This window comes from Anabas testudineus, chromosome 19 (assembly GCF_900324465.2).
Source record: "Anabas testudineus chromosome 19, fAnaTes1.2, whole genome shotgun sequence".
Taxonomy (NCBI): domain Eukaryota; kingdom Metazoa; phylum Chordata; class Actinopteri; order Anabantiformes; family Anabantidae; genus Anabas; species Anabas testudineus.
The window spans coordinates 4,099,517-4,112,782 of NC_046628.1; the positions used below are offsets into that span (position 1 = coordinate 4,099,517).

The following is a 13,266-nucleotide window of genomic DNA, read 5'->3' on the forward strand; positions in this document are numbered from 1 at the left end:
TATGAGGAGCAACACATCAGGGACTGAATCAGCGGTGTACCGTCATTTAAAGAAGGACACTCATCTGAGGACCATGACCATCTTGGACAAAGAAGATAGGTGGTATGAGAAGGACATGAGAGAAGCCATGGATGTTCAAGTGGAAAGGCCTTAGACACAATTTGTCTCCAATTTATTATGCTGCCCTTTTATCCAACCCCAGGTCCATCAAGACCACTTCACCCATCTGCCATGAAAGACACAGTTAACAATACACTTTACAGTAAAACCTCTCTGTAGGATACATTTGAGGTTTCCCACGGACCTTCCTTAGACTGAAGAAGCTACTTGGATGAGTAATGAAAGGTTTTAACCTGACATGACCAGTGGCCAATAACTCAACTTCTTGGTAACCTCAGCTATCAAGTAATGTAGACAGTATCAAAACCTATGGACAGTTCTGCAAAGATTCACAGCACAGTATTGCAAATGTGAATTACATGCATTAAGCTGATCACACTAGCAGTCTTTTGTACTTGTGTGTTCATGCTAAAAGTGTAGGTTTTGGCATAGCTATGGCTTCATTCTCTGCGGTTTGTCACCATAAGCCCTTTCTCAAATCCACCCATTTATTATAAACATTAGACAGTATGTCTAATGCTAAAGACGTGTATTTTAGGAGCTGTTGGGCTGTTGGTAGATGCATTTTTCCTACTGTGAAAAAGCTAGACGAGCCGTTTCCCCCATTTTCAATATTTATGCTATGCTGGGATAAACACATCCTGGACCTACCTCTTTAAGTTCACATCAATCCTCTTAGTTCACTTGCAACAAGACAAATAATATGAAGCTGTCTATATGAAAAGATCAATTGGTACAGCTGTGGATGTGCTTAGTGTCTGTTTTACACATATTTTGCTTCCATGACAAAACATTTCAGAATACCCCAGAGCAATTTGTCAAGTTGCTGCACAATGAGATGTTATTTATCACATCATTTCTACACCGATAAAGCAAACTCTTCAGCCTCCAATCGAGCATGGAAACTGAGGAGGCTTTATGAGAATTTGTCAATTTCATTCAGCTTTTCTCAGTCCATCCATCATGATTTGCATAAAATACTAAGATGGAAATCCAGCCAGGGAAATGATGAAACAATATACAGTGGTGAGGTTCCTATTAAATGTTTCTCAACATTGATTTCACCCTGTTATAGCCTTTTGGTCCATTGAACAGCCATTCATTCTATCTTATTCATCTGTCAGATAAGGGACTAGACACTACTCTGTTTTACAACAGAGCAGTTGCAGGAAGAAAGATAGGTTGAGTGACTAAGATGGACAGAAGATGCATACACGGATAAAAACAGCAAGGCGGACAGATAGAGGTTAAACACTGTCCTGAGCTGCCCTGACTTTATGTCTTATGAGTGTGTGCACGTGTGTGCACAAAGTGTTCCAAGCTACTGTTGCCTCTGTTTTGGAGGAGATGTAGCTGGAAAGCTGAATATATACTGTTCTTCATGTGCCTCACTGTTTTGGCACAAACAAACACACATTCACTCTCAGCAATAAGGGAGGTCTTGCTAAGAAGCAAGCTGTCTACACTCCCAGAAGTATGTGTGTGTGTTTATATGTGTGTGTATGTCTTTCAGTGCTTTTTATTCTATGACTTAAAAGAATTTCATTACATTATTTTGCACGTTTGCCCTTGTAAGTATCTTTCCATATCAAGATGGAACCAAGCATCATATCAGAGTGAGCATGACAAGATGTAAAACTTGTTTTTCGTCCTCCGCTCCGTCCCCGTGTGTACATCTGTTTCAAGTGTGTTAGTTTGGGAATTCTCCTCACACAAACTCCCTCCAAGGTTGGGCCTTCTCCATCCCCTCCTGCTTCTCATTTCTTTGTCCTTCTCCTGTTGCCCTTGCCTGTATCAGCACCATCACCGCTGGCACTGACTCTGACGAAAACAGCGCACAACTTCCTGCCGTTTCCATCGTTTGTTTGATACACTCCATTTCTCCGCGCCTGTTTCTTCATCCCAGATGAGGGGAGATGGGTCAGTTTTCACTGAGCACACCAAACTTCATCTGGCTCTCATCAGGGGCAGCAAGTGTTTTTGCATGGACTGTTTTTCAACAGACATCATTCATCATGTGCTTTTAAGTTTGTTTATGTAACTATGTCTGACAAAAAATTACCCTAATATTTGTGTTATATTGCTCTGGGGATTTATAGCGTGTCTGTGGCTCAAACATAACTTTTCCCATTGGTACCCTGATGATGTTACCATACATTCCCACAGGGACTGTACTACTCTGTGCTGAAATTGTGGTCAATATCTTGTATATTCTCTTTCTCCTATAGTTTGATCATCACGCTGAAATACACTATAGTTTTGTTGTCATTTCAGTCTGACATTTTGTTCAGCCATTTTTAGGAGGTTAAGGAGGGTTTGAACCTATCAGTAGTGACTTATGTATTTGGCCTGTCAACATTATTTCAATCACACAGGACAGAATTTAACATTAATGCAGAAAAGGTGTTTGACAGAGACTATATGTCGTTGACTCCGTCAATTATGAAGTATAGGGATGAAACCTATAAATAGCAGAGTGAAATCCCCTGGAGCTTTGACAGGGGTGGTAGTGGGATGCTGGAGGGATAAACCTGCAATATGGCATACACAGCAGCAACAGCAGAGAGAGAAAGCTTCAGTAAAGTGCTATAATGTTCTACAGCTAGAATGATGATTGGCGATAGTGGTTCACATGCACAGAACCCAGTGAAACTATTGGACAATAATAGACGGCAGGAGCCTTTAAGCGATGAGCTATCCAACAGGTGTCTCTCTCTCTGCTTTCAAAGGGAAGTTAACACAAGGGTTTTGGTGTTTTGGGAAATAAACTTACAGTATTAACTCATGCTGATAATTGGTAATTATTTGTATCATAAATATGAGGCGTGGTGTGTAGTTATATAAATCTAACAATAATAATTCACTTTATATCTCGGTTGCCTAATCGGTACTAAAGTCTGACTGTAAAACGACATAGTTTAATGGGAGGAGGGGGTTGGGGGGAGTTTGAACAACTCTGTTGCTCAGTTTCTTTCAGCCATTTTTCTGACTATGGCACATAAAGGTTACGCTCCCATATGAAATATTTCCTACAGATATGTGTTGTTTTTTTTCTCTAATAAGAGAAACAGACAGGAATTAGTACAGATCTTCACAGAACCTTTCTTACGGTGACATACATTACTAATAACTTCTGTTCTGTAACATGTCCATCATAAATTTTATCATATAAAAAGTCAGAAAATGTTTTTGCTGAAGTGTAAAAAAATCTGAAGTAATTCATGAGTTACCAAAATCACTAGTGATTCATTTTCTGATATAAAGTCTTCAACTGACCATTGATCAACATAAGTCATAATGTAGTTTAATTTGTGTGGTATCACATGCATCTGTAGTAAATACAAGCAACTGTACGCTACAGTGTTCTTTATGTCAGGTCTTTCTGTGTGCAGAATAGTGTACTGTATTGATTCTATTTGAACTGAATGTCCATGTTGGCTGTTACAGAACATTACAGCTGCTGATGTGATGTATGTGTTTCCCAAGGTTTGGGTGATACTGTTAGCTCCACATCTCTGTGCAGGTTATGGGAGGGTATCTCTGGGCTGTTCCGTTAACTGTTTGCCCATTTCCTTTCCCTCTGTGTGTATTTAAGTGTGTTAAGTGAGCGTGCATACCCGAACCAAACCAGTAACTGTCAGTACTGTTGGATTTGGACAGAAATGTAGAAATCATAGCTATTCAAATTAAAATGATGAGGTGGCTATGTTTCTGTGTTGTGGCACAAACTTAAGTGCATCTGGTTTGGGTTGATTTCGGACATGAAATACCTCATGCTCGTTGGGTTCATGTGGGGTTCGGCCACCACATTCTCAAGCTCAGGTCAGGTCCAGACAGAAAAATGAGTCCTGATCCTTACTCCAGTGTGACAGAGTGTATTTTACTGGTTTAAAAGACCCATAAGAGAACACACACAATTGTATATTCATTAAGGGAGTTTCTTGCCCTTAAGGTGACAGGCTTGTGCACACACACACACTTACACACTCACACACACACACACACACATACTGTCCAACATGTGTTACAAATTTGTCAGACAGACAGACTTGGAGTTGGTGCGAGGAGGGAATTCCTTCATCTGCACGCTGCACATGTGCTCAGCATCTGCTCCACACGCATAAGGAGACGGAGCGAGTGTGAGAAGAGATGACGATAAACACTGATCAAGGAACAAGAAAAATGTTTTTTCAGGCATTCTGCAGTTCTGCTCTCTTCTAAGTGCTGTCCTTCTAACCTCCCATCGCAGCCTGAAAGAGCCTCTAAAGAGCCACTGGAGAGGCTGTGAAGAGCGTGTGCCGTCTCAAGGTTACGACGCGCACTGATCTGATGCTGCTCTTTTATGTACGGCTCGGCGGATGCCACATCCTCCTCATTGACGAGTGATTCAACCCACTCTTGACGTCTCAAAGGGGATCCACACATGCCACTCGCTTTGAAGGCCGATTGTGAGAGGGTGCGTGTGAGCATATGCGTGTGTTTGTCAGGCACACAAACATTGCGTGGATGCTGCGCTCCATATACAAGCATAAACACACTCACAGCACTGTGCGTGTATGTGTGGTGCTTTTCTAACCTTTTGGTTTTTTTTTTTTTTTTGTTGCGATGCAGTGAGCTTTGGAAATAAAGCACGTTGTTTGCCAGAACACATGCATTGCAGCCATCTCGACAGGCAAGAATGTAAATGTAATTCGAGACATTAGAGGATTAATTGCCACTTGCCCCGAGAGAGTGGGAGAGCATGTAATACATACAGTATATAATTGGCTGCATAATATTGCCTTTATGTTTCCTCTGTTTTTTTTTAATCCCAGATGATCAAGCAGGTTCTGCTTTATGAGCTGCAGTGAAAGTTTTTGGTTTGTTTCATTAACCCATATTTTCCCTCTCTCTCTTTATCCACCTCTATGTATTGCAGCATGTTGGAGTACTCCCTCAACCTCCAGAACGTCAGTTTATCAGCAGTGAGAACAGTTCGCGTGCTGAGACCACTGAGAGCCATCAACCGAGTGCCAAGTAAGTGCAGACCTACTGGCCCCTCGTGCTTCAACTCTCTAACCAGATCCCAGAAAACTCTCTCCTCTGACATTGCAACACTTTTGGCTTCCTTTACACACAATAACACTTTTTAGATCTTAAACTAAAGCCAGACTGTGTGTAACTTTAGGGTTAGTCATAGCTTTAGGCCATTGTGAGTAATCAGATTAAATCAAACAATCAGATGGTGTCAAGTGCAAGTTTGAGGTGATCACATAGATATACTTTTAGTGTGGGAACTTCACATGTTCAAGCCAAGGGTCAGATGTTTGTTATATTCTCAAATCAGGCTCAAATGTGATCAGGCTCCAGCTACACAACGGATCAGAAGTAAATGTAGACTGACCAGTGAGATTTAAATCTTAAAGAAGAAGAAGAAAGACAAATCTCCAGGTTTAACTGGGTAAGGACAAAAGGGAAATTAAGGTCAGATCAAGAACAGCACATTTTATAGGAGAATACTGGTTTTCTGCCTTTATGTTTCAGCATGTTTTGTTCCCTTTAGAAATAAATGACCAAAGTACATAGTTGTCATTAAGAATCAGCTTATCTTTACCCAAAACTGTAGCAACTGACACCGTAGAGCTACACTTAGGCACGTTTGTGTAGGAGTTTTCAGTGTCTGTGTGTAAGGTAGAGAGAGTTCCCTTGTCAGATTTGGAGATTGTGTTAGAGTGTTATGTGAAGTCTCTTATCAGCCCGCACAGGCTGTTCCCAGATTAAGAAGAAACTTCCCTTGGCTTATTTGTCTGTAGCACTGGCAAACACACACACAACGACGAGTGGCAGTAAAAACTCATGCATCTGTTTTCTTTCATTTCCACTTTGGTCACAGACCTAAAACTGACTGAGTTTGAACTCAAAACCATTCATATGTAATTTGTGCATTAATCTACACATCTACACTTGAACAAAACCAAAATTTGTATGATGGTGTTACAGTTCCAAACATCAAACAGGATTTACTAGACATTTATTAAGAAGAGTATCTAAAGACAAAGAGTGAATTGATTATTTAACTACATGCCATCCCATATAATCTTTTTAGATCCACCACCAGTAGTTGTTATATTTGGTTATCATGCAGGATTGAATTGCTTCATATCACTGGAATGTAGGTCAGCGACGAGCCAATGCACAGTTAGCATCCTGCCTCGACTGTGTCTCTGTGTTTTCGTTTTCCCCAGCCAGTCAGCTTTGGACTTAGACAGATTTATATGCAATTTTCCAAATCACTGCCTTTTATTAAAGGACTGTGGTTCATAGCTACACTCACACACACAGAAAATCACACTTGTTCAATGCGATGCGAACACACAAATCCCCGAGTCGCTCGCTCCATCTGTCATCCTTCCGCCTCCTATCTGTTATCGCTCACATACACATATTATCCTAACCCCCACAAAAAAGTTCTCTATTTTTCGGCCTCTTTCTTCCATCAGTCTCCATTAGAGTTTAATCAGCGTAGATTGAATTTTCAGTGCACACATTAATGTTAAAATAAATCACAAGTGGTTTTATACCCACCCAGTGGTCCACTATGTGCATTCAGTCTTACCTTGATTTCACCCCCCTGCAATGCTTTCATTTAAATACAGACTCTAATTATGTCATTAGCTTCTCAATTGCTCAGAGGAGATTACAGGCAAAGTGAGCAATGATCTCCAGGATGCGTGTGGGTCTGTATGTGTGCACATGCAGGTGTTTACTTCGTAAAGGTGCATGAATGGGACATCAACCCCCTTCCGTCTCTCTCAACCCTCTACTGCTAACACTCCCCAAACCTCTTCTGTAATCTCAGCCTCTTGTCAATCAAAGCCATCGTAGGGGTTCCCTGCTGTTCATTAGGCCACGTACACACATACACAGTCAGAGAGCACACAGTCACGCACAGTTACTCGCTCATTAAGCGTCCAACCATTCTTCATTCTAATCACAGGACTATTAGTGGCATTAATGTGTGGATGATTTGGTCTGGTTCTAGGCCCGTGGGGGAAAATGTCATCGGGTTTAGTGGTGGTGGCTGAGGGGTGGTTTTGTGTGGCTCTTTTCTGTCTTCTATACTTCATCTGCCTAATCAAGTCATTCGAAGAGGCTTACAGCATTCATCATGACTCGGGGTGGGGATGTTTGTTGTGGAGCTCCAGCTATTTTGAGGTACTGAGTTTCTGTACATGAGTGCTTCAATTCTGTGGTATTGCAAATTCATTTCCTACGTTAGACTGGATTTATGGCACTGACAAAGGTGTTATTTTCCTGTTCAGTTATTAAGCAGTTGTCGGGTTGGTATGAAACAAGCTGGGAAAATGGCAAAGGTATGGTCTGCCCTTTAAAAGTACACTTAGAGTAGTAGTAAAAAAGGGAGTAGACCTGACTAATTGGTGCAGTTACATATGAATTGAGCAGTAGGGATAAACCTAGTATATGTGAAACATGACAAGGTAAAGTGAACAGTTATCTTCATAGTCCATTTTACATGTAAAAAGAGTTAAAGAAGAATAGAAGATGTGGAACGGTTAGTTTAAACTGAACATTTGCGTTTAGGGTTTAGTTCTGTTGTTGCTGCCCAGACGACACTACTAGATGGGACTACTACAGCGTTTCACTGTCTTGTCTAAGCAGAGCTTGAGATGTGTTCAGGAGGAACCAAGAATCAAACCATTAATGCTGTGGTTCATGGGCCACGGCTGTACCAGCTGAATCACTTTAATATAACAACATTTTAGTTATTTATTAGTTGCTGTGCTCATTGTTCTAAATGGTCGATTCCCTGCCATCATTTTTAGCTGCAGTAGTTACAGTCTCTTGTGTTTTATAATAATTATAAAGTTCTTAATCATGTACAGTGCCTCTAGGAAGTATTGTAACCAGACTCAAAGCAATGTTTATCATATTAGCTTACAAAGTTAGCAGTGATATGGAGTGTGTCGAGTGTTGATCAAGAGAAAATTTTGCTGTCAGTTGTATTGATACTCATAGGCCCTAATGACTGTTTTGGAAATTCATCTTATAGTTTTTGATATATTACACTCTAAACCAATTGTTGGACTGGCAGACCAACAGATTTGTAGTGGTTTTGTTTTTGTCTTTTTTGGTTGTTTTTTTACATTTGTGAACAGGGTTTAAGAGTTCCTATATGCAATTACATTAAGTGCTAATGATCCTAAGTGATTAGCCAATACTTAAGGATCAGTTGTAAAATATTATAACACTTCACTGGTTGACAGAGAGCCTCTTGGCACATTAACAGCAATTGTGTAATACAAGGAGCAACCAGTCTATATAATAAAGTAGCTATACTGGGTAAATAAAAATCTATTAACAAAGGCTGCTAGAAAGGACACAAATCAATCAGGCTGTCACCAGCATAGGTAGACAGTCGAGAATGAATCTTCAAATTACTGTTGTGAATACTGAAGTAGGAAGTCATTGAGTTTTGACAAAACCAGAAGGAATAATGTATTGTCATCATGCATCCTGAAGAAATGTTTTCAATATTAGGTGTAAATGTAGTCCACTAAATCATAAATGAACATAGTCCACACATTAGATAGATACTGTAGGTGGCAAGATTTGCACTGTATATACAGTGAAAAGAAAAAGTATTTCAACCTTTTGGAATTTCATGGTTTTCTGCATTAATTTGTCATAAAATATGATCAGATCTTCATTTTAGCCAAGAGTTTTAACAAATATATGTATATTTTGTGCCTAATATAATAACATAAAAAATTCCTTCATTTCATGTCTTTATTGAGAAAAACCATAAAAACTTCATAGTGTTAGTGGAACACGCGTGTGCATACCTGAAGTCTTACACAATTAGTTTGTAGGTGTGGACTCAAGCTACTTTGACCAAAAACCACTCAAATGTTTTTTTGCTCCACACTAGAAGAATGTGCTTATGTGAGCCATGCTTCGCCAAAAGGAGCTTTCAGAGGATCTGTGATGCCACTGTAGCTGAAGACGAAGACAAGGCATGAGCTGCACACCTCAGCTGATCCACACTGCAGATTAAATAGCTTCTATAGTTTCAGTATGCATTTACAGGTCAATAAGGTTCATTCAACCTGTCGCTCCAAGGCACCATAATCCAGCGTCTTAGTTGAATTCCTTGTTGATGTTTGTCTACTGCTGCCAATAATGTAAGCCATGTGAATGTGGATCAGCAGATGTGTAAACTGTTAGCACTCACTTCTCTCTGCCCTGCGTTTCACAGCCACACATTTCTTTTTCTGTCTCTCTCGCTGTCTGTTATCTCTTACTTTAAGTCTGTTTGGGAACAGAAGGCTGGGGCTCATCTTAAACACACACACACACACACACACACACACACACACACACACACACACACACACACAGACTTGCATTAATGAACACATTGTTCCTGGGCTGCTTTCCACGTCCTGGCCTCTGGCATTGATTGATGCGTTAACATGGCAGTACTGCCAGTGGAAGTGACAGCTACATTTCGCAGACTTCCTCCACTGGTTACCAACAAAACCAAAGATCCCAGGCCGTGTCACCACCACATCACCACCAACAATCTGCCACCTGATTGGCTATTATCCTCACATCCAGTACTGGCCTGCCGGGACCTTGTAACTGGGCTTTCACTGGCTCCATCAAGGCAGACATGACAACTTGTGACATGCCTCTGCATCTGTCTTAATATTCAAAGGGAGCAGCTGCCCAGTCATGTGTCCAGAATACAGTATGTTTTCCAGGGTGACAGAGGAGGACCTACTTTTCTGGAAGGAAATAGTCATGTACTCTATATGGACATGTTTTATGTATGGTTATCATGGGTATTCTAATTTTATGTGGGTATTAGTATGTCTAGTGTGCTACATGGTGAGCTAAAGGGGGAAGAAAGTTTAAATCTAGATTTGCTTAATTATTGAGAAAGCTAAATCTTTACTTTTTCAAAGTGAGCTGTTCTTTGGCTATAAAAAATCTGAAAGCTCGAATGTTTAGAATATATTGTCAGCAATTGCTGCTTTTGTAACCTGGATTCAGCTGCTACAATATGCAAAAAGAAATGAAGAGCTGCCTTAATGGATTTTGGTTTCGGGCCTTAAGGCACAGAAAACCTAGAATACTGACTTTAATATGGTAAAATAGAATTTCTCTGTCTCCTGTTTTAAGGAGTAAAGGTGCCTTTGTTAGATAACTTTTTTAACTACAGGCCATGTGAGTCATATTTTTTTCACTGTTAAGCAGACACTGTTTATTTCAAGCCAAACACGTTTTTGGACTTGGAATAGGCTCATCTACCCTTTGCTCACCTGCCAGACTGCCTGCTTTGGTGGCCTTACCAGCCAGCTGCAGTCTGAATTAGTAATTCAATATTTGCCCGTTGGCTAGGGTTGATGTATTTTCACACCCTGGTTATCAGCAGTTCCTTAATGTCATGAGCAGCTGGAGTTAAAGAGGATTTTACACAGAAATGTCAGTTTATGGGGTGTACTTTCAGCTTGTGAAAACAATTGCATAATGTCCTTTGTAGCTCCAGAGGAGTTTTATCCTATGAGAAAATACAACCTGATGATGTCATTTGGGTTATTTCATCGTAGTTTTGGGAGGCTTACACACTTGCATGCACACAGAACGTATTTACACCCATGTATCAGCAATATGTCTTTGTGTGTTGCCTGGTTCATACACACTGTCTTGTACTTCCACCCAGATAAGCTCTAAATGCAGCAACAACATCATCGTCCTCCCAGCTCCTTACATTCTCATGCCCTCCTCCTACGGCACATTGTTTACTGAGCCTCGGTACTGTAATTAAAGAGCAAGAACATCCTCGCTTCTATTCTTCCTAAAGCTGTTGGATGGGGCCGTAGGGTTTTATAGCAAAGTCTAAGTCACACTTTGACTTCTGCTGTTTTATTGTGATGTGAGAATAAGAGGGAGAGCCTGGAGGAATCGGGGGATGGGTTTGATCAGGGGCTCCTTGTTTGTGAGGAGAGCCAGAGAAATAAGCGACTGAAAAGGTCATAAGGAGTCCAGAAGAGACGAAAGCTAAGAGTGTCACAGAGTAATCCATGCTCTTTGTTCTTAATCCCGTCCTCTGCTAAGAACAACAAATCTTGTTAGTCAAATCTAAATATGACAAGAACAGCAATTGATATTTTGTTGCTCAAAGAAACCACCTACTTAAATGTTCAATATAATTCAAAGCTTAGTTAGTTTTTAATAAGTTTGTGATGTCTGCAACTTTCATTTACTTTATTGATATTGAATTATTTTATTCAATACTAACAGATACTACAGTCAGATGCCTTTAACCCTTTGGTTCTCTTACATTGAGCCACAGGTGTTTAAATATTAGTGATTAAACCACAGACCTCTACAGTTTATAAGCAGCATTGATAATAATGTTTCACATCTGATTAAATTACAGCGTACATCCTGTAATTTCATACAGTTTTATACAACATTAGGTTGATTCACCCAGGCCAGTAAAGCAGCAGGTAAACAGAGTTTAGATGGGTTCTGCGCCCTCTGTTCTCTCCATCAGTTTTCATTTCACTGCATGCACTCTCTCTTCGGGTCACACGACTCGCTTATGCAGAGGCACATTTCCATTTCTGGGACGTCTAGTCATCTACGTCTTGAGTCACTGAGATACAGCTAGTTACCATTCACTCAGAGCAAATAAGAAGAGACACAGGTGTATGTTGGCCCTCGACTCAGAAAGCCCATTAGTTCACAGTACACAGATTACAAAGCTGGCTGGGCCAGAGCTGGACCTGGACAGGAGAGCAGAGGAAGCAGACCTAATCTGCCTGCTAACAGATGGCTCCCTAGATCACACACAGCCACCACCTGCCAGCCATGTTGGAATGGAGTGGCCGCCCACGGTGAGGTTGGAGAGGGCGCGCAGGCGGAGGAGGAGATGATTGTTATTGAATATGAAATGTCGATCACTTGGAATGAGCACGCTATTCAGGTCGGAATATCTTCTATCTGCAAGTTATTCATGTTTTCCTGTGTCACTGAATGAAGACTTCACAGGCAGCTCTCATGTCATCGATGTTTCATTTGATGCCTTGATTTATATTACCATGACAATAACATTATCAGTCTTGGAAAAACTCATATTTGTCACCTCCGATATTTTATACTCTCATATGTGCTACTAAATGAATTCTCTCTACATTCATTGACATTCAGCGTTGTCTCCAAAGAGGTGTCCATTTCTAGAAATATGTAAAATCCTTAAAACAGAGGAGCTTTCTACAACACAAAGAAGCTTGTTATAATATATTACACTAGTAAACAAATGAAAACTACGTTTCATAATGACATATTTACAGTTAACATAAATGGCAAGTTGCAAATACTGTACACTGATTCAAGATTCAAAAAACTTTATTAATACTAGAGGGAAATAGTTTTGCCTTGTTACAGTTGGTCTTAACTCAGACCGAAAAAAAGAACCACAAACAGAAAAGATCCACACCAACACAAATACAGAATAACATCAATACAGAAAGCTAAATATATATACAGAGTATGTAAAGATTGATGAAAATAGATAATAATAGTCTTAAGATACTTAACATATAAATAGATGTACATGGATGCATCATTTTCAGTGAGCAGGGTTGGATCATACCATCCTGTGCATCAACACGCCTCTGGTCGTCTTATAAAAACAATGATGGCTCCAAGTTATTTAAAAAAATATCTTGGACATGTAGGATCTTGGAAAAACATTCTGTCGGCCTCAACCATACACACAGCGTGTTTGGAGAGATCCACAGGGTTTCCTAAATATATTTTTCATCACACCGAGTGTGCTACAACATATTTTCAGTTTCTTACTGCAGCCCTAAAAGAAAAGAATTATTATTATTATTCTTATTATTTTCTTAAGATCTACTGTACATTAGGGATTCAGGTAAAAATTGCATGCTGCTACTTACCTATTATGTTGTTGTTATTAGAGCTATAAAATGTGGAAAATGCTCGTTTTAATTGACCACAGTTCAAGGAGATGTATTGAAATGTCTGAACATACTCACACTACTCGTTATTTATTGGTTCACATTTGTTCTGGTGATAATAAGCCTTTCTTTTCAATTCTAAATCTTCTTC

The 13,266-nt window shown here is 40.0% G+C and overlaps 1 protein-coding gene across 3 annotated transcripts in view; it reads left to right on the forward strand.

The window, feature by feature from the left end:
* The window catches only part of cacna1g (calcium channel, voltage-dependent, T type, alpha 1G subunit), a 207,029-nt gene that overhangs the window by 99,603 nt on the left and 94,160 nt on the right, over nucleotides 1-13,266 (forward strand). For all 3 annotated transcript variants that reach the window (XM_026351608.1, XM_026351609.1, XM_026351607.1), the window contains one exon: nucleotides 5,039-5,136. In XM_026351608.1, the coding sequence (XP_026207393.1) occupies nucleotides 5,039-5,136 (98 nt within the window). The remainder of the gene's footprint in view (nucleotides 1-5,038; nucleotides 5,137-13,266) is intronic.